The sequence below is a fragment of the Arachis ipaensis genome, chromosome B3 (assembly GCF_059453495.1).
Source record: "Arachis ipaensis isolate K30076 ecotype BB chromosome B3, ASM5945349v1, whole genome shotgun sequence".
NCBI lineage: Eukaryota > Viridiplantae > Streptophyta > Magnoliopsida > Fabales > Fabaceae > Arachis > Arachis ipaensis.
The window spans coordinates 3,589,580-3,609,278 of record NC_142438.1 but is presented as its reverse complement, the minus strand read 5'-3'; the positions used below and the strand labels follow the sequence as shown (position 1 = coordinate 3,609,278).

The 19,699-nt window shown below is 35.5% G+C and overlaps 3 protein-coding genes and 2 pseudogenes across 4 annotated transcripts; all 5 read right to left on the bottom strand.

Moving 5' to 3' along the window:
- LOC107629198 (fasciclin-like arabinogalactan protein 11) lies at positions 1-1,143 on the bottom strand. The gene has a single exon (XM_016331917.3). It carries the CDS (start codon positions 1,045-1,047, stop codon positions 190-192), a length of 858 nt encoding a protein of 285 aa, XP_016187403.1. The 5' UTR covers positions 1,048-1,143; the 3' UTR covers positions 1-189.
- A 3,754-nt stretch (positions 1,144-4,897) lies between these two features.
- LOC107632361 (fasciclin-like arabinogalactan protein 12 pseudogene) lies at positions 4,898-5,930 on the bottom strand (annotated as a pseudogene).
- A 174-nt stretch (positions 5,931-6,104) lies between these two features.
- Positions 6,105-8,442, bottom strand: LOC107629200 (cullin-1 pseudogene; annotated as a pseudogene). The gene has a single exon (XR_015907623.1). The product of XR_015907623.1 is annotated as a cullin-1 pseudogene (transcript).
- Positions 8,443-12,572: 4,130 nt separating this feature from the next.
- Positions 12,573-14,650, bottom strand: LOC107629201 (fasciclin-like arabinogalactan protein 12). The gene is made up of 2 exons (XM_016331919.3): positions 14,113-14,650; positions 12,573-13,211 (listed from the first exon to the last, which is right to left on the bottom strand). The coding sequence occupies exons 1-2, from the start codon at positions 14,571-14,573 to the stop codon at positions 12,884-12,886; spliced, it is 789 nt and encodes a 262-aa protein (XP_016187405.1). The 5' UTR covers positions 14,574-14,650; the 3' UTR covers positions 12,573-12,883.
- Positions 14,651-15,822: 1,172 nt separating this feature from the next.
- NF-YC10 (nuclear factor Y, subunit C10) lies at positions 15,823-18,602 on the bottom strand. The gene is made up of 4 exons (XM_016331920.3): positions 18,022-18,602; positions 17,843-17,927; positions 16,219-16,260; positions 15,823-16,099 (listed from the first exon to the last, which is right to left on the bottom strand). The coding sequence occupies exons 1-4, from the start codon at positions 18,544-18,546 to the stop codon at positions 16,059-16,061; spliced, it is 693 nt and encodes a 230-aa protein (XP_016187406.1). The 5' UTR covers positions 18,547-18,602; the 3' UTR covers positions 15,823-16,058.
- Between the last annotated feature and the right edge of the window lie 1,097 nt (positions 18,603-19,699).

Here is a 19,699-nt window from a genome sequence, read left to right as displayed (position 1 = left end):
TGCAAAAAAACTCATGTAACTTCACAAAACCACCGTTACGTACCCAAGGAAACATATTGAAGAATTTAAATCAAAAGATACAATGAAAGAAATTGACGATCTTATAAAAAAATAAATGAAAAGGAAACTGGAAGGAGCAGATTCCAAATGGTCAAATCGATGATCTCATCTTCTTCTTCTTATTCTTCTTCAGTTCCACATCACTGCTACAAGAAAAGCTACAGCAACTGACACCAATGGTTTTCCAAAAATCGCAGCCGCAGATTTTTGCTGATCGGCGGGAGTGGCGTCACCGTCTTGATCGTCCGCGGCGGTGTTCTCTTTAGCGGCCTTAGGTGCCTTTGCGAGAGCGGTGGGAGCCAAAGCAGGAGGCTTAGCTTTCTGAAAGAAATCCAAAGGAAGAAGCACCTTATCCACTTTGTATATGGCGAGTTTGTTATCGGAGTACACAACTCCCACCACCGACGCATTCACCACTCCCGTTGATATGTTCACACTGTTCCCCAACGCATTCACGTTCAGCGGCAGCCTCTCCGGATCTTTCCCCGCCACCGTCTGCACCGGATTCGCCAAAGAGTCGAAGTTGTTGCTGGCCACAAACTCCGGCAGTATGTGGAACTGCACCAGCTCTATCTTCTGTTTTTCGTCCAATGAGTTCAGGAATCCTGCCTTGAGGTTCGAGAAGGCGTCGTCGTCCGGCGCCAGGATCGTTATGCCTCCGGTCTTGGCGGTTATGAGCTGCGAGTTGATGTTGTTCATTATCTCTGTTGTTTTCATCAGACGGATTAGGACGTTGAAGATCTTCGCCTTCTTCAGAATCTTTGTGATGTCGTCTGGTGCTGCATCTGATGAGTCTGGTGACTGCGGCAGTGTTGGCACTAATGGCTTTGGTGACGGTGCTTTTTTTGTGGTTGCCTTTGGTGGTGATGCTGCTGCTTTTGGTGCTGGTTTTGGGGACGCTGCAGGTGTTTGTGAAAATGCCTGAATGATGGTGCAGCACAACACTAGCAAGACAAGGTACAATCCTGTTACCTGCTGCTTCTTCATCTTTTTATATTCAGTTGCTTATTCACTTATTAGCCTTTAGTGTTTAGCGATAGATACACTCTTTGAAGAATTGTGTTGTGTGATGATTGGAATGAGTGTGTTGGATTGGTGGAGAAGTGTGTGTATATATAAGGGTTATATTATTGCTTTCAGGCATATAGGATTATGATTGGTTGGTGAAATGTTTATTATGGTTTTGTGAGATTAGATTTGTTGTTGTGTTGATTACTTGATTGTGATTTGTGAGGGTATATCACATCTATAAGTGATGGAGAGAGAAAGGATCTTTTATCTAATTATGGATTGTTATTGGCAACTTTGCCCAATCAACTTTTAGGTGAGAATAGGTTATGATGATTATAAGGTTGGGATATGGTGAGTTAATAATACATAATGGACATATGATATGAGATGCAAGGTGCATGGTTCTTGTTTCTTAACATCTTTGTGCATAGAATGTAGTTGAGGAAGCTAAGTGATAGATTGCAGAGGATACAGATTACAGAGGAAACCTTAAAGTTAGCAAGGAATTACTACTACAAGTGTAGTACACATAGTATCTTATGATCTTCCTTCAAAGATGTCACAAGAGGGACAATTGACAAATGATTTTTATTTTTAGGGAAAAGGACAAATAGGTCCTGACTTTTTGTCCCGCGGATATTTTTGTCTCTGACCATTTGAAAATACTTTTAAATCCCTGACCTTCACAAAACTTGGACGGATAAGTCCCTTCATCCAAATGCCTCCGTCAGACCCAACGAAAAAATCAGACGTGGGCACGTGGCTCCCGTTCTGATGACCTGACGTGACGGGTTGACAGGTGGACTGATGACTGAAAAGGGTACCTTCGAAAATTGGACAAATAGGGCCCTGAACCTAAAAACTTCGTCGTTTTGCATTTGATGACTGGAAGGGTACCTTCGAAAATTGATGACTGGAAGGGTACCTTCAGGGATTTATTTGTCCAATTTTCGAAGGTACCAATCTAGTCATTAGTCCACGTGTCAATCCGTCACGCCAGGTTATCAGAACAGGAGCCACATCAGATTTTTTTGTTGGGTCTGATGGAGACATTTGGACGGAGGGACTCATCTGTCTAAGTTTTGTGAAGGTCAGATATTTAAAAGTATTTTCAAATGGTCAAACACAAAAATATTAGCAAGACAAAAGATCAAGAACATATTTGTCCTTTTCTCTTATTTTTATAAGATTGAAACTTTTCTGAACTCAATTTGAACTTAAAAGATTAGAAAAGCGCAAACAGAATTTCAAAGGTCTTTCAAGCATTTTATTATTCAAAATGGAACCTATTCCTTATTTCTCTCGCATGATGATCCTGACAAAAGATTATTTATAACCATGTTGTTTTGAAAATGATAATCTTTTTTTACCATGGAAGCTATTCAATTTAGCATGTTTAATTTTTGCAGTAGAAAGATTTAGGTTGAAGAGAGGAAGTCCAAAATAATAGATTCTAGAAAATATGTTATGAAAGTTATCTATCATGCCATCATCCTCCTTTTTGCACTTTAGTTGATTTTAATTTTTCTATTACATGACTTATTCATATCATGCTTCAAGGGAGCCAAAACGCATATATGTTGCCTCAAAAGTCATAGATAAAACCATAAAAAGCTTTTCTTTCTTCTTGAATCAGTAGTTATTTTAAAAAAATCATATGCTATGTGATGGTAATCAATAGCTAAGAGAAAGAGGGTTGAATCTTAGCTATTCTTTTTGCAGAATATTACTTTTGTCTCGTAAGAAGTTAAGAGACATTTTCATTTTGTCTCGTAATAGATTGAGAGACATTTTTCATTTTGTCTCCTGAGTGCCAGAAGCAGAAACAAAGCAGAGAAGAGAGAATCACACCAAAATGTATCTTGGTTCAGCTGCTAAGTGCAATGCAGCCTACATTCAGTCTCCATCACAACAGTGACAAAATTTCACTATCTTTCAACAGAATTACATTCACCAATTCTCTCTAGGATCTACCCAATCCTATCTGGGACAAGTCCAGATTCTAACCCAACCTGAACTTGACTAGGACTCACCCTAACTTTCAACAGCAAAGTGCTCACCTAACTTGTAAGAGGACAATTCCAGATTCTAATCCAACCTGAACTTGACTAGGACTCAAACCTAACTTTCAATCGCAAAGTGCTAACCCAACTTGTAAGGGAATTCTCTCAGGATCATGACAACAAAACAGAAATACTTACAAAGAATTTCTAAGATAACTATGGCTTTTTCTTTAACTCCCTGTCTTTTTTCACTCGTTGACTTTTTCTTACAGAATCTCACATTTTGCCTTTTACCAATGAAACACAGACAGACTAAACTGAGAAAAAAAGTATTCAATGAAAACCATGAAGGAGAAGAATAAACAGCTCAAAGAGCTATGGGAACCCAAACGTGTGCTCTCACTCCTTGCCTTCAACCCTTGGCCGTTCACCCTTAATATAGAAGAGTGAAGCTTTCAAAGTTGAATCACGTTCAACCCTAGCACTGTCTTCTTCTCCAACATCAGAGTAGTGGTGGCTTCACCAAAGGAAAGAGATAGAGATCGTCCGAATCTGTTTCATGCATCTCTCTCATCCTTTTTCATCCATCTTCTTCAATCTTTGCCATTGATATTAACTTTGACCCCAAGAATTAATTCTGAGCATTGATGACCATCTCACCCAGGACAGCTTTTTTATTTCCATTTTTGCTTCTTTCTACTTGAGACTCATAGGCTATTTTCTTCTTTGATACACAAAAATGGAAATGAACTTTTTACCAAGATAGATTTGCTTCCTACCCGAAGCCAATCTCTTTCTTTCTTGGTAACAAAATCTTAAAGTCTTTCTCCAAATCCTTCATTCTGTAGTAACAATCTTTCTTAACCTTTTTTCATAGGCTTTTCTTCAGAGGCTTCACTTTTCTTCTATCTTCTTCTCTTTATGGATAGATGTGATCGAAGGAGAGGGGACAGAGAAAAGAGAAAGAAATAAAGCTTTTAGTGGAAGCATTAAATAGAAGTAAATCAAATTGAATTTTCACTTCCATTACCCAAGACTTAAAGTAACGTGTAAGACTTTTGGTTACTAAAGAATGAATTTAATTGAGTTGAGATTTTGGTTCCAATAACCAAGACATGGAGTAACGTATGAAACTTTTGATCACTTGAAGAGATTGCTTTGTGATCATCGAATGACTTCCTTTAAGACTTTTGGGCCACTTGTTTCTTTCTTTAATTTATGATGGATTTTGACGGATTTGGACCTCTTTGGATTTCTTTCTTTCTTTAACATTCAGCCACTTTATTTAATTAATTTTGCACAAGGCTGAATGATTAAATTGGACTTGTATTGATTGGCTCTATAAAAAATTAATTTTTCTTTCTGTACACTAACAAAAACATCAAACAAACTATTGAAAGCAATTTAAATACTTAACAATATTTTAATAATTTCTTAAATTATATTTTAATAATGTTTGTTCATCATTTCAATTTTCCAAACTCAACCCTATGTATTTACAAAAGATCAACTGCTAATCTATTAAAATATAAAATATATGTTAAAATACGAAATACACATTGAAAATGTATACAATTAACACATTAAATATACATAAACATATTGTACCTGATTTTTGGTGTACTCAGAGAATTTTTTATTTTCAATTACTAATACTTTTAATAATCATCTATTGAGTAATTTCACTTTAAATTCTATGCAAGACTGAACCAATGTAACAATGAGCTTTCAAATGAGAATCAAGCAAAACAATAATTTTCATCATATCAAAGGAAAAACATGTATACAACCTTCACATACATCTCTCTCAAACAACGCTCATGCAATCATGCTACAACAATAAATACATTAAATAATATAAAAAGAACAAAAAACCAACATATTTAGCTGCTGGCAAATGGATCCTCTCTCCTTCATTTTGAAATGGTTACAAATGCAACAACTAAAGCAACTCCAAATGACACCAATTTTGTTCCTTGAGTGCTTATCACCAAATGGATTGCTCCAGAGCTGTGCTTAGAAGTTCCAAGATCATTTTCATCGTCTATGGTTGAGTTATTAGTTTTTGGCGCAATTGCAGGAGAAGGAGCAGGAGCCGGTGGCTTAGGCTTGAAAAAATTCAATGGAAGAAGTACCTTGTCTACATGATATATTGCAAGCTGCTTATCCTAGTACACAATTCCATTCACTGTTGCATTAACCACACCAGTTGAAATGTTCACACTGTTTCCAAATGCAGTCACATTTAGTTGCAGCCTTTCGGAGCTTTCACCGGCTAGTGTCCTCACAGGATTGGTTAGAGAATCGAAGTTTGAGCTTGAGATGTAAACCGGAAGAAGATGGAACTGTAGGAGTTCCATCTTCTGGTTATCACCAAGAGAGTTGAGGAGGCCTGGTTTGAGTTGTGAGAAGCTAGCATCATCTGGTGCAAAGATTGTTAGGCCACCATAACCATTGTTTGTGGCGATGAGCTGTGAATTGATTTGGTTGATGAGTTGTGTGGTTTTGAGTAACCGGATTAGGACATTAAATGATTTCGCCTTCCTTAGAATCTTGATCATGTCATCAGTGGAAGAAGAGTCAGAGGAATCTGATGATTTTGAGGGTGATAATGCAATTGGTTGTGCTAATGTGGTGGTTGAGTAGAAGGAGGTGAAGAGGATGAGAAGTGTGGTGGAGAACAAAGGTTGCTTCATTTCCTTGAAGGCAATTGAAAGTTGAAGATTTTGTTTTGATGGTTTTCAAGGATTGCTAATCTTGTAAAGTGATAGTTTAGTGATTGGTTTTAGGATTTATATAAGTAAAAAGTTTCATTATGATATTGAAAAATGATTTTTAATTATTTTAGAGGAAGGAAAAGTCTAGGGGACCAGCAATTTTTGTGTTTTTTGGCCAGCATTTAACCATCAAAACAAAAGTGAGTAATCTCCCACCATTAGATGTAATCTCACACCATTAAAAACACTATTGATGGCCAATTGATAGTTACAAAACACCAAAATTGCTGGTCCCCTAGTATTCCTCTTCTCCAATAGCTGAATTAACTAACTACTATCATTTACAGCATTAAGTAAAAATGGCCACTTTCATACTCTAGTAGCTTCCATTAAGCCAGATACTTGAAAGTATTGGGGTTTTCTTGGTCTCTTTCCAGATAGTCACGAGTTATGAGATCTTCAATCCGCTTCTTAATTGCTTTGATGTCAGGCTTGAACATGCGGCCCAGTTGTTGAACACACTCCAAAACCAGTTGTTGATGGCCTAAAACTTTGCTGCTCTTCATGATGCGCACAATTGCGGCATCTATGGCGTATCGTCGGTCCTTGTCAACATCTTCAATCACCTTCTTCCTTTCATCAACCGGTGGTAGTGGGATCTTGATCCTTCTCATTTTGTCAGTGAATTTGTAGTTGAACTCAAAAGTATCATTTGGCCATATAGTTGTGGTGTTAGGCTCCTTGCTAAGAATCTTATATTTTGCACGTGACAGGGAATGGAGTAATCTAACAACATCTTCATGGGTTAAGTTCAGCTGCATCATAATCTCTGAATAGCTCAACTTATCAGCACTGTTGAATAGCAGCAAGGCAGCAGCCTGATAGGTTGACACAACTAGTTCAATAGTCTTTGGTTCAAACTTGCCAATGATGTGGCAAGTTCCAAGTGAGTAAATCCATGTAAGTTTTCTGTGTTTTGTCTTTGTTTCATAAAATTCTTTAAAAACTTCCACACACTTGACCATCTCCACCGGGAGGTTGAGATCAGAAGACTTGTAACTTGGCCAGAATCCTGTGGTAAGAACAGTAACACTCAGATCAATTACATGTGTGTTGTCCTGAAGATATTCCTCAAATTTCATCTGGTTATCACGCGCCAAAGTCAAGTCCATAACCATTCCCTCCATCTTAGATGTGAACTGGCCACCACACTGCTGCTTTAGCTTTGTCAAAATACACTTTTCATGATCCTCATTGGCACTCCTATCAAAAAGTAATCTGCGGGCTAGTTTTTTCCTGTAAAATTCTGCATAGAGATCCTTATCACTGATATATGCAAGCAGCTTGACTACCTTCTCAAGAGTTTCTTCAATTGCTTCATCACTTCCACCCTTTTTAAGGATATTGTCGCAGAATGTAGCTAATAGTTCTGCACTGGAACTACCAGCAACATTTTTATTGCAGAAAACCTCAAATGCCTCCTTTAAAGCCTTGTGGAACAGTGTGTGATTTATAAAGCAGTCATTAACATATGTCATGTACTTGTCATGGAGCTCTATGAATTTTCTGACAAGGCTAGAAGCTTCTTCAGCCTGCTGGACCAATGCTGTACCCTCGGCTGTAATATGCTGCTTGAATACATTCTCAACAGGATCCAAGCCTTTAGGTATTTTTTGGTAAAGTCTATACATCCGAGAGAGATCTTCCACCTTATCATCTCTAAGCAAGGCCCGGACACCATCAAGTAATTGATTAGCATGGGTCACCAACAACTCATGTTGCACTTTCTCTACCAATTTCTGCTCAGTGCTGGAGTGCAAGTAATGAGTCACTCTTTCTCTCTCCCTTCTCAAGCACTCCTCAGCCTTTAGCATATAATCTGGACAAGAGTCAACCTCAATCCACTTTGTAGCCTTACTTTTGTAGTAATTAGCAGTATCCTCAAGCATCTGAACTTCAAAATCCTCCTCATATTTATCCATCTCAACAAACATATCAACAACATTTTTCAGCAATGATCTATCAATCTGTTCGCCCTCACGCTCTTTGTCAATAAGAGTGATCACACCTTTCCTTGCATTAGCTCGTACCTCCATATAAACCAGATCACGGAAGCAGGTAAGGCCAACACCATTTAGTGGTGGCAGGTAATGAAAGAAGCGTGAAAGCCACCTCACCATCACCTTGTGAGTTATCCACCTTTGTTCAAGCTCCCTCAGCATAAATTCATCATGCGTCTCCCTTAGAATTTTCTTCAACTTAGTAATCCCCTTCTGCATATAGTCCCAACCTTGTTCCAAATCAATAGTCTTCCGCTCCATGGTGGCCTAACCCGATGGAGCAACAAGAACACGATCTGCTGGACTGTTCTTTTCTTTCTTGTGTTTTAAGAGCAAAAAGATTTCAGCTGATGAATTGATGAATGACGGACGACTGAAAAGAATTATTACAATAAAAGCAAATAAAGATAAGATAAAAACAACTAAAGATAAGATAAGGTAAATTGTAACTGAATTTATGTATTTTGTTGGGCTGTGGGCCACGAGACTTCTTTATTATTGTCATGGGCTAACGTGGAAGAGTAGTTTAATATATATCTTATTCAATTGGATGCACCACCTTAATTTACATGACACTCCTCTCACATAACACAAAATATAGGTAAGATGTTGCTATATAACAGCAATGGTATTTGAACATCTAAAGGTTAATATCTATATAACACTTAACAAAATTTAACTTTCACTAAAAAAAAATGTTTTACTCGATTTTTTTTCATTATTAATAATAAATAAATTAATAATTTTTTAATTTTGTTTTATAATCTTAATTTAAGGAGCAAAAACAACTCTTTTATGAGTGTCTAGGTGTCTCAATTATAATTTTAGAAGTAAAATTTAAAGATAAAAAAAATATGCAAGGTATTGGAAACAAATTAAAATGTAAAAATTAAAAAAGAAAAAAGGAAGAAGATAAAAAAGAATAAATAAGAATAAAGAACTTTAACTAAAAATATAAAATAAAATATAAATTTAAGTTTAGATTTTAGAAGAATTTTGATTTTCACTTTTATTCTGTGATGCTAGTGAGACTAAGAGTGTTTTTGAGTTTCTTAGTATTTCTAAAAAAGAATCGAACTAATTACAATATTTTGACAAAAATTTTATTTATAGACTAATTTAATGTCAATTTATAGTTACTCTTAAAATATTTTCATCAGTTTTTAAACTTTAATTAGTAACTATTCCCACAATTTTATATTTAGTTGGAGGAGTGTTGGAGCAAGTGTTTTCATTATATTTTAAAATATTTTTATGTAGTATATAATAATAACATTTATTTACTTTTACTATTATTTAAATTTGACCCATTATGTTATTGAATTGTTTTGTTAGATTTAATTTTACAAATATATAAAATTGTTGTGTTAAATTAATTTTAAACTAAATAAAATTATTTTATTAAAATTGTTTTAAATAAAATATTAGAAAAATAATATTTTTATTAATATTAGTCAATATTTTAAATAAATATTTTATTTTTATATTATTAGAATTTAAAATTTAAAATTTAGAATGTTGGCTGAAAATAATATATTTTATTAGTGGTAGCATTACTTTTATTTTAGTATTATATTTAAAATGACTAATATAACTATTAATACTATATTGATTATTTAATAAAAAAAATCAAAATAAATAAGTAACTCTAATCTTAATTACCCCATAGATCCAAATCCGATCCTCTGTTGTTATTATCTTTCTCTACCTTTTTACCATTCGTATTTTTTAATTTATTCAATTGTTCTGCATTTTGTTTAATAATTATATTATTATGTATTTTTTTTATTGTTTGATTCATGGTTATTTACAATAAAATTTTATTAATATTTTTTCCGCGATTAATTTGCGGTGTATTTTGTATTCATATTGTACGTTCAGATTTTTATGAAATTGTGAATTGTATTTTTGTAACAATATTATATTTGTTAATTAATTATTTAGGTTTATAACTTTTTTAAGAGTAAACTACCATTTGTATTCACGAAAGTTGAAAACGCTAACATATTTACCTATAGAAAAAAGAAATTACCATTTGTACCCATGAAATATAGTTTTTGCAAGTAAAATTATCCAAACACTAAAAAATTATCTAAAATCCCTAAATTACCCTTATTTTCACCACCATACCGCCTCTTTCACCCAATCACCTTTCTAACCCTAACCCTCTTCACTCTGCCACCACTCCTTTCCCTTTCTAATCTCAAATCCCACCACCACCCCTCAAGCTCTTCACTCAATGGTGGCTCCCACAACCGTCACCGGAACCCTCGTCCTCGTTCACAGATTTACCGGCGAATCCAGCTGGTTCCTCCAGCTCACCGCCATCTACTTCTCCAAGACCGGATTCGTCACCTGCGCCATTGACCATCAGGGTTACGGCTTCTCCGACGGCCTCATCGCCCACATCTCTGACATCAACCCCGTCGTCGACGACTGCATCGCCTTCTTCGACGAATTCCGCTCTCGCTTCGATCCTTCTCTTCCTTCCTTCCTCTACTCTGAATCCCTCGGTGGCGCAATCGCGCTATTAATCACTCTCCGCTGCCGCGACCCGCCGAAAAATGTCTCATCCGCGAACCGAGCGTGAGTTCTGATTATGGTGTCGTCCTCTTCGGGGGTGAAGGCCTGATGCTCCATCTGCGGGAAGACACCATCGGAGCCTGCAAAAAATGGGTTGGTTCATGAACCTGTAATGAAGAACAAAGCAAAAGGAAATCAGGGGAGAGGTAGATATAACAACGGCAGGGATCAGGCAACGACGGTGGTGGTTCTACGACGCGGAAAGAGGTGAAGAGGGTTGGCTATGGCGGCGATAAGGTAGCGTGAAGAGGAGGGTCTCTGACGCAGTAGGCTCTGGTTCGAGGCCTATGGTGATGGTGGCGAGGAGAAGCTGGCGCGGTGCTCCTGGGCTCGGCGTAGGTCTGCGACGTTGCTGGCGGAGAAGGGGGTGAACAGTGATGAGGAGGGTGATACGGTGGTATGTGGTTGATGTTGGAATTGGGTGGCTGAGAAAAATAAGAGAGAGAAAGAGAGAAAGGAGGGAGGAGATGATAGTGGTGGAGAGAAGGGTAATTTAGGGATTTTAGGTAATTTTTTAGGGTTTGGATAATTTTGCTTACAAAAACTATTTTTCATGGATACAAATGATAATTTCCTTTTTTTATGGATAGATATGTCAACGTTTTCAATTTTCGTGGGTACAAATGGTAGTTTACTCTTTTTTAATAATAAAAAATAATTCAAAAAACATGACAATTAAAAGTAATAATATTTTACAATAATAAAATATAACTATAAAAATTATTGATATATTATATATTTTGTCCATACTAATAAAATTTTTTAAATCTGTTGACAATAGTTTTCGCACTTTTTACTTTAATGCTCTATTATTATTCCGATCAATTATATTTTTGACCAAATATACCCAATAATAGGTACATTCCAAATATCATTAAAGAATTAACTTAATCTAATTGCTTATTAAATCAAATTTTTTTCTTAAATAATATTTTTTTTGTCTAACACATATACTTTAAATTTTGAATAGGAATCACACTAAAATATAAATAAAGTTTAATCGAAATAGAATGTAATATTTAAATGGAAAAATCTAGGGACCAGCAACTTTGTTAAATTCTGGCCAGCATGTAACCAGCAAAGAAAAATGAGCCATTGGATGAAATCTCATATCAATCTCACACCATTAAAACCATTATTGATGGCTATTTGATGACTACAACTCACAAAAGTTGCTGCCCCTAGCATTCCTCATCGGAGAAACTTGTTTACTAGGTATGCGGTTGTTTCACATTTAGATTTACATGGCAACTTGAGTAAGAAAATCAGTAGAGTTTGATAGTAACATTAGATAAAAATGTAAATTCATAACCTAGACACATTTTATACAAAAAAAATTGACCATAAAACTAAAATTAAATTATAGATTATTTTATATATGTTACCTAATTTAGGTACATCTACTGTGAAGAGCCATATAGGTTTATAAACTCAGTCATAGTAGAGTTCATGAAATATTTACCATTTGGACCATGGATTCATGAAAGATGCAAGAGAAGCAGTGAAATCCATTCCATGCATTATGCAACTCTGCTTTTATTGCTGTAAGTGAGTCTCAAATCTTCTTAAAGCATGGTCATGCTATAAGCAATATTCTAATTTTTTCCATCGTTTACTTTTTTCTTTAGTAATACCAAGAAACAAATAAGTAAAAATCTTTGCGGTAGAAATTCATATCGAGTTAATCTCGTGTGCTGTTAGATAACAATTTAGTCAAATTTGTTAAATCATTTAATGATTCTCAACTATCAACTTTACAATTTCACCTGAATTTTCACCGATCTTTGTTGCCCCTGCTACTAACTTAAATCCAGTTAGACCACGCATCTGGTTATGATAAGTCAGTCTTTGTAACGAAAATAAGATCAATGCCTTAAACTCATACTATTATTTAAGGAATATAATGTGCTTATTATTAGAACCAAACCTACATTGCTAGAATGAAAAATAATATTTTATGTTGAAAAACATTAGTAATTTGTTTATTTAAAAAAAATTGCTAAAGAATTTTACTTTATGATTAGTTTTTTGGCATTTTTTGGTCACTTGAAACTTTGGCATATTATATATATAGTTTTTTCTTCTCATGACATCCAAATATAACAACGTGCCCATAATCATTATGTTAGTATGATGAATGATCAAACAATAATTCTCTATTCAAAGTTCTTTAATGGAAAAATTCTCATATATAATACACAAGATATGAACTTATCTCTTATGAGGGGAACAAGGAGGAGTAAGAATAACAAAATCGAATTAAATTTTCACCACAAACTGTTTCATAAAAAAAAATGTAGACAGTAGCAAGAAGCACTTGAAAATAGTTCAATATATTTTTATATTAATTCTGCAAAATGTTGATGATGATTCTCCCCCTTCAATAATGAATCCACTGATCTCAATTTTTGTTATCTTCATCTTCTGATCTTCAAACAAATTGTGATTGTCACAATGCAAATGCTACAACTGCAATAATGGAAATACCAACCCCCCAAACCCCATTATTCATGATCATCACAGCAGAAGACTTATCATCATCTGCAGCTCCATCTGCAGGCCCTTCAGCAGACTTCTTCTTTGATCCCTTAGCCTTCAAAGGCGCCGGAGCTGGCGCCGGCGGCTTCGCCTCGAAGAAGTCCCTAGGAAGAAGCACCTTGTCCACTTGATAAACCGCTAGCTGGCGATCAGTGTACACTGTTCCTCCAACTGTTGCATTTACAATCCCTGTTGTCATGTTCACTTGGTTCCCTGTGCTTGTTACATTCAATGCCAACCTACCTTGCACAAATATGATTACGAGTTTTCAATAATCTTCATGTGAAGATAATATATGAGATGTGAAGATATGTTATATCAAGCGATTCAGTCAAATATATCAAATTATATAACCATGTTTCAGCTAATATCTTTATATTGACATTATTCTAACCATCTAAGATAGCAGTATTAGTGGTAGGGGTGAGCACGGGTAGTGGGTACCCGATTCCCCGTCCGAATCGAACCGAACCAATTAAATTGGTTCTGAAATCAACGGGTAATCGGGTCCAACCCAAACTAAACCAATGACTTTTGTTAGTGATTGGTTTGGGTATTGGTTTTGGGATGCGGAACCCGAACCAACCCGCGAACCCGATCATATATTACAAAAATAAAAAAATATATATGACTTTTTCATTTGACAATGCTTATTCATTATTAATATGTTTTGATTTTAATGAGTTTAGTTTTTAATGTATTTGGTATTTAACATGTTTGAATTATTTCTATTGATGTTACATGTTTATTGTACTTGTTGAATTTTTAAGATAAAAATTTGGTTTTTTTTATGAATTTCAAAGTCATTGGATACCCAATTATCCAAACCGAACCAATCTGTTCTTAATCGATTTGATTTGGTTCGGATACATATACAAAAAAATGTAAATCCGAATCAAATCAAACCAATTACATTTTAATCGGTTCGGTTCTAATTTTACCATAAACCCGAACCATACCGACCCATGCTCACCCCTAATTGGTGGTTACTTACACGAAGATACGGACATATGTTATGTCAAACAATTTAGTCAAATATGTTAAATTATTAAATTCTCATACGAAATTGCACACATGCATGCATGCATGTGCATCCATGAATGAGTAAAAATAAAGTATTTGTGCATGGTAGGTTCAAACCTATCAGGGTCTGCACCGGCTTGAGTCCTAACTGGATTGCTTAACGTGTCGAAATTCGAGACTGATACAAAAGAGGGTAACATGTGGAACTGGATGAGTTCATTCTTCTGTTGATCATTGAGGGAGTTGAGGAATCCTGGTTTGAGGCCTTGGAAGGCATTATCATTGGGCGCGAATAGCGTTATGCCGCCGTTGGAGTTTAGGAGCTGTGAGTTGATCTGTGTGGACACTTGGGTGGTCTGAAGAAGACGGATCAAGGTTGTGAAACCTCCTGCTTTTTTGAGGATTCTAATGATGTCTGTTGGGGGTGATGATGGTGATGGTGCTGGGGCAGATATGGCAACTGGGGCAGCAGGGGAAGATGCAGGGGATTGACCTGAAGTGTTATAAGGGAAAGTTATTATTAGTAAAAGTTGCAAAGTGATGAATATGAATAATGAATGATTCATCATAGCAACCATCTTTTGTTGTGTTTTTTGTGAAATGTTTAGGGTGGTCCTTGTTGTGATGTTGGAACTTGGAATGAATGAATATATGGAGAGAGATTATTGGTGTTATTAGAGAATAGAGTGTTAGGTGGAATGTTATTAACATGTCTAGAAACCTCAGTAGTTAGCATATCATTGGAAGGTGGTGTGACATTACTATTTGAGCCACTTGGATTTCATTGCTTTGGAAGGAAGAAAAAACAGTGAGATCTGGGTGTGGTTGCGTAGGTAGCATTTACTTGCAATTTGTAAATTCTTCTGAATTTTCAGGAGAATAAAAAATGAGTTTGCCTTTGTCTTAAGGAAACTAGTCCCTAATTTGCTTTTGAAACTCGGTTTAATAAGAGTTAAAGAGTGATATTTGTACATAAAAAAATTTAAGCGTTTATGGACAATAAACACAGTCTTAAGGCAGAAATCAAAAGTTATATGTACCGACATAAATTATGAGAATTTAGTATACAACAATCATTATTTTCACGATAGTTTGACAGTGTCGGAGGAGAAACGTGAATTAACCTAACCCCAAGGATGTTAGCTTCTGACCTACAATGCATTGATACTTGCTTGGTGTTGAATGGCAATGGGACAGTTGTTTATAATTATACTAACTACCTTCTTCAATGTTGATTAGAGAAGAACGATGGTTTTACATATGGATTACATGTCCCTAATCTTAGCATTAGGTCGCAGAAAATTTTTTCTCGATTTATAGTTTTTTAAAGTGTTACTTGAAAGTTTTATTTTGAAACGTCATAAATTTTCTCTTTCGCCCTCCCCCTCCCTTTCTCTTGACATGTACAAGGAGTAAATATCTATATTGATCCCTAAAAAAAATGTACAGATTAGACATTTTGATCCCCACTAAATTTTTAAGTCATCGAAAAATTACTCGACAAATGAATCCCTCCATTGTTATTTTTATAGACCTTCAACTTGAAACATGGTCCTCGTATCAATGTAGCTTTAATTGGAAGGAAATTATATAACCAACATGCATACATTAAACAGCCATTAAGTAGGGTAATGCTATGATGAAGATTGATGATGTTTTGGTGAAGAGTAAAAATTACATTTTTAAGTAAAGAAAAAATCCACCCAAAACAATTTGTCATATGCAATGCACATGTTTTTCCTAAATTTAGTAAAATATTCACTCTCTACCTAATTCTACTCTTCACCAAAGAAAGTCCCCGTTAAGTATTATATGTTTCAAAATGGATGGCAGATAAATTGGTTTCATCTTAAACAATGGATGCATCTGCAGAGCATAAATATGCATCTTACAGGGAGTTGTGAAAGTAACATACACTATGGAATGCAAAGCAGTGAATTACTCACTAGATACATACTTCTATAACATATTGTTACAACATTAGATAAAGGTATAAGATTGAATTCTCCACTTGCATTGCTTTACAGTTTCTAACTTCCTCCATTCCCTCCTGAATTTCTCTCTCATAATGCATCCTCAGCTTTCATTGTCTCAGGAACAAAATCTGAACAAGCAAATAGATAACCTTGTGGTTAGTTATCAGTGCAAGAGGCATACACAGTGGGAAATAACTATGAATGCTCCAATAGGAATTTGGATAGTATTAGACAGTTAAGACATTACCAGAAAGAAATTCATATCTCCGCTGCTTACTCACAACATGCGCTGAAACCGAAAGCATGGATCTAATTAGTAATTGGAAAATATTTCATGGTCAATGCACACACAATGATCACTAATCTTTTAATCCAAACTACCAAAAGAGGGTTTTACAACAGTGAATTTTGGAAATAAGAAATTAACAAAGGCATAAGAGTTACATTACAAAATAAATAAAAGCATCCCTTGAGTTCCCAAAATAAAACATATAAATATTAATGATAGGCATATAATCAGTTAGAAATCGTATTCACATCAATCTTGAAGATAAAATCATCAAGAAAATATTAGCATAATTTATCATCAGAATTCGTCATGAAAAGAGTTCCAACTTCATTGTACATACATATTGATAAAAACATATCATACATGACGACATTCAGCACTTCATTGACAATGTACTAAGCAGATATACAACATAAACACAGTGATAAGGAAGAGCTTACAAATTATAAGTTACAGCTATAGCACAACAGAAATAATTAGCATAGCATAAATCCTGAACAAAATTAAGGAACTAAAATTTTAAAGTTATCAAATATCATATATAATATAATGATATTAGCTATCTAAGAGGAGCACTATTTAGCAAGAAGCTAAACTTTACGAAATAGTTTTGACAAATCAGGCTCTTCCGTGGCCACACACAGAAGTAAAACTTTTGATTGTAACTGCAATAAAACTGAGAATGGCTCTGTCCAAGACATCAACGTTTGTGGAACAATACCAATCAGTGTTATGTTAATCTACTGAGCACAAAATAAAACAAAACAAAATTTCATTAAATTGTTACAAAATGGTTCGAACAATCAGGCTCCTTCCTGAATCATGACCATGTCTAGAAGGTAAAACATTTAGTTGTAAATTTGTAATGGCAATAGAATAACATGGAAATGATTATCCAACATGGTCGTACTTTACTTTCGCATAAAAACACTTAGTGTTATGAATTTATAAAAAGTTCACAGGTGTCGGCTTCTTTAACATTACATATCCTAAACACACATTCATCATTATTCTTTATCCTAATAATTGTGCCATATCCATGATCCACCAGCATTAGTATGTTAAAAAGCAAAAACTGATATTGCAAGAGACATCAGCATGTATCCATTAAGTGTTCGACAAGGTTATAAAATGCATTATTTGAAAACTATTTATTACAAGACAAGAACAACACTATTCTCACATGGATAAACACTACACACATCCTATCTTAAGGGAGCGTATATAGATACCACACTCTCACATTGATATACAATACTTATACTTTATCCAGCAAGACAAAACCTAAGCTTTGTTCCATAAGGTGTGATCTACTACATGTATCAAGGGTTGCCATCATGAAACATACTCATATTAAATCCATTTTCGTCGAAACGAGTTGCAGCAGACAATGCTTATTCTGTATGAGTTCAGGAGAACATTTTCACACAGATTTGTGTTCAACAACACCAATACCAAGAGAAACAAGGCCACAACTATTGCAAAAGATGTTCATGCTTCTTAGTTCCTAGCTAACACAACATATTATACTAAACAAAAACTCCAAATGAAGATTAATAGAATGAGAACCAGATTAGAATACCTAGGTGCTTGTAGCTCAGAGACTTCCTACGCTCTTGGACACACCGAACATAACCGTCCTGCGCAAATTGTTCAAGGAACTTCTCCTGCAAGCAAAACACAAACATTCAAGCACGTTGAAAACAGAACACAAAATGTAGAAAACGGAAAACCTAAATCTGAGAATTCGAAGAAACGCACCGCAGCTTTGTTGACGACGAAAATCGCTTCCTGAGAAACGCGCAAATCCGGATCTTCGGCCTTGACAATTGTTCTTATACGATTCATCGGAAACACGTGCGATTTCGCGTCTCCTTCGTCTTCCTCTTCCACCTCCTCCCGATTACGCTTCGATTTCTTAGGTTTTTTGCCATCGGTTCGTCCATTGGAGACTACAGTGCTATCTTCCTCTTCTTGTTCAACTGATTCTACTTCTCGCTTTTGCTGTGACTCGGAGATGGAGCTAGGATCAACCAGAGATTCACCACCGCGGTGCTTCGAGTTGCCATTGCTGTGTGTGAGCTTCTTCTTCTTGTTGTTGGTCTTTTTGTTCGCATTCTCATTCTCCCTCTTCTTGTTCTTCTTATTATCTGAGACGTTCTCCTTCTTCTTGTTCTTGTTCTTGTTCTCGTTCTTCGATTTGGTGATGGTCTTGGAATTTTGTTTGGTTACGGTTTTGGTGTTCTTCTTCTTCGTCTTGTTTTCCGTTTTGGAGTTTGAAGCCATTACTACCAACTAACTAACGAAGCTCGTTTTGCTCTCTGGGGTTTTGTTCCTTCTTACAGCCGAAGCGGGTCTTTAACTTAACGACCCGAATTTAATGGACTCAATTCGGGTCACAATATTGGGCCTTATACATTCATAATTCCCGTTTTCCGTATCAATTAAATGGGCCTATTGTCTTTTGTTTTCTTAAAAGAGGAATGTGTAAAGGAAACAACAACAGTAACAGTAAAGGTTCTCACTCAGTTATCACACAAAGGGTAAAAGCCCAGTCTACATTCTCTGAGTATTGTATATTATGTATAGTAAAGAAGCCCAAAGACAAAGAAATGGGTAGAGGAGCCCAACTAATTAAGATTGAAATCCTAGAGAGTTTGAGGGGTGTAGTTGAGAGTGGATATGAGATGGTGATGTGGTTTTTGTTGAACATGTGGTCAGGGTGGAGCTAGAGTAATTCTTAGAAGGGGACTAATATAAAAAATTATTTATGTATGGATAGCAAATTGAATTATTAGTTTAGTGGCACTTAGTATTTATTTAAATAAACGAGTAAATTAACTATTAAATTAACGGTTCATTTTTTTTGTATGGAAACCATAAATGTGTTGTGCTTGATTATGAATTCTTGGGGTGCTAGACCAATATGTGGGGCAGCTTTTTTTTTGAGCTGCAGTATGAAAAACTTGGACCATGCGAGTTATGTGTATGAAAAAGATGATGATTAAGTCGGAGGGTCCAAATTGTAAGTAGAGAAATTTTAAATCTTCGACAAAGCAAATTGGAGTGTCTGTGTTCTATGTATAGTTAAATTTTTTTTAGAAATCCGTGTTATTGGAGCAAATCGGACCATCTGACAAGGCCCCTCCCATTCGCACCGTCCGATTTCTCTTCTGCTGACACCACATGCATGTAAAGCACACTTAAACTCCATAACGAAGTCCTACCCCATCCTCACTCCCATAATAAAATTAAAAAGTGTTAAACTAACCTATGTTGGTTTAAGTTTATAACACTTAAAAATATGCAACATGGACAACAATTGTGGAGCCTTTTCTCCGAATAATAAAACCCAAAAACAAATAGATATTGTTAGGTACTTGCATTGTTGAGTGCATGGGGTTGGGTAGCTAATTGGTATTTGGTACCACTAGCATAT

Bases quoted from the DNA above. Each gene is read 5' to 3' on its own strand.
- NF-YC10 (XM_016331920.3), bottom strand. From the start codon at position 18,546: ATGGCTTCAAACTCCAAAACGGAAAACAAGACGAAGAAGAAGAACACC. The intron at 17,928-18,021 runs GTGCGTTTCTTC...TTTTGCTTGCAG, and splicing joins TCGTCGTCAACAAAGCTGCG to GAGAAGTTCCTTGAACAATT. The intron at 16,261-17,842 runs GTATTCTAATCT...TTTCGGTTTCAG, and splicing joins TCTGAGCTACAAGCACCTAG to CGCATGTTGTGAGTAAGCAG.
- LOC107629198 (XM_016331917.3), bottom strand. From the start codon at position 1,047: ATGAAGAAGCAGCAGGTAACAGGATTGTACCTTGTCTTGCTAGTGTTG.
- LOC107629201 (XM_016331919.3), bottom strand. From the start codon at position 14,573: ATGGTTGCTATGATGAATCATTCATTATTCATATTCATCACTTTGCAA. The intron at 13,212-14,112 runs GTTTGAACCTAC...TGTGCAAGGTAG, and splicing joins GCCGGTGCAGACCCTGATAG to GTTGGCATTGAATGTAACAA.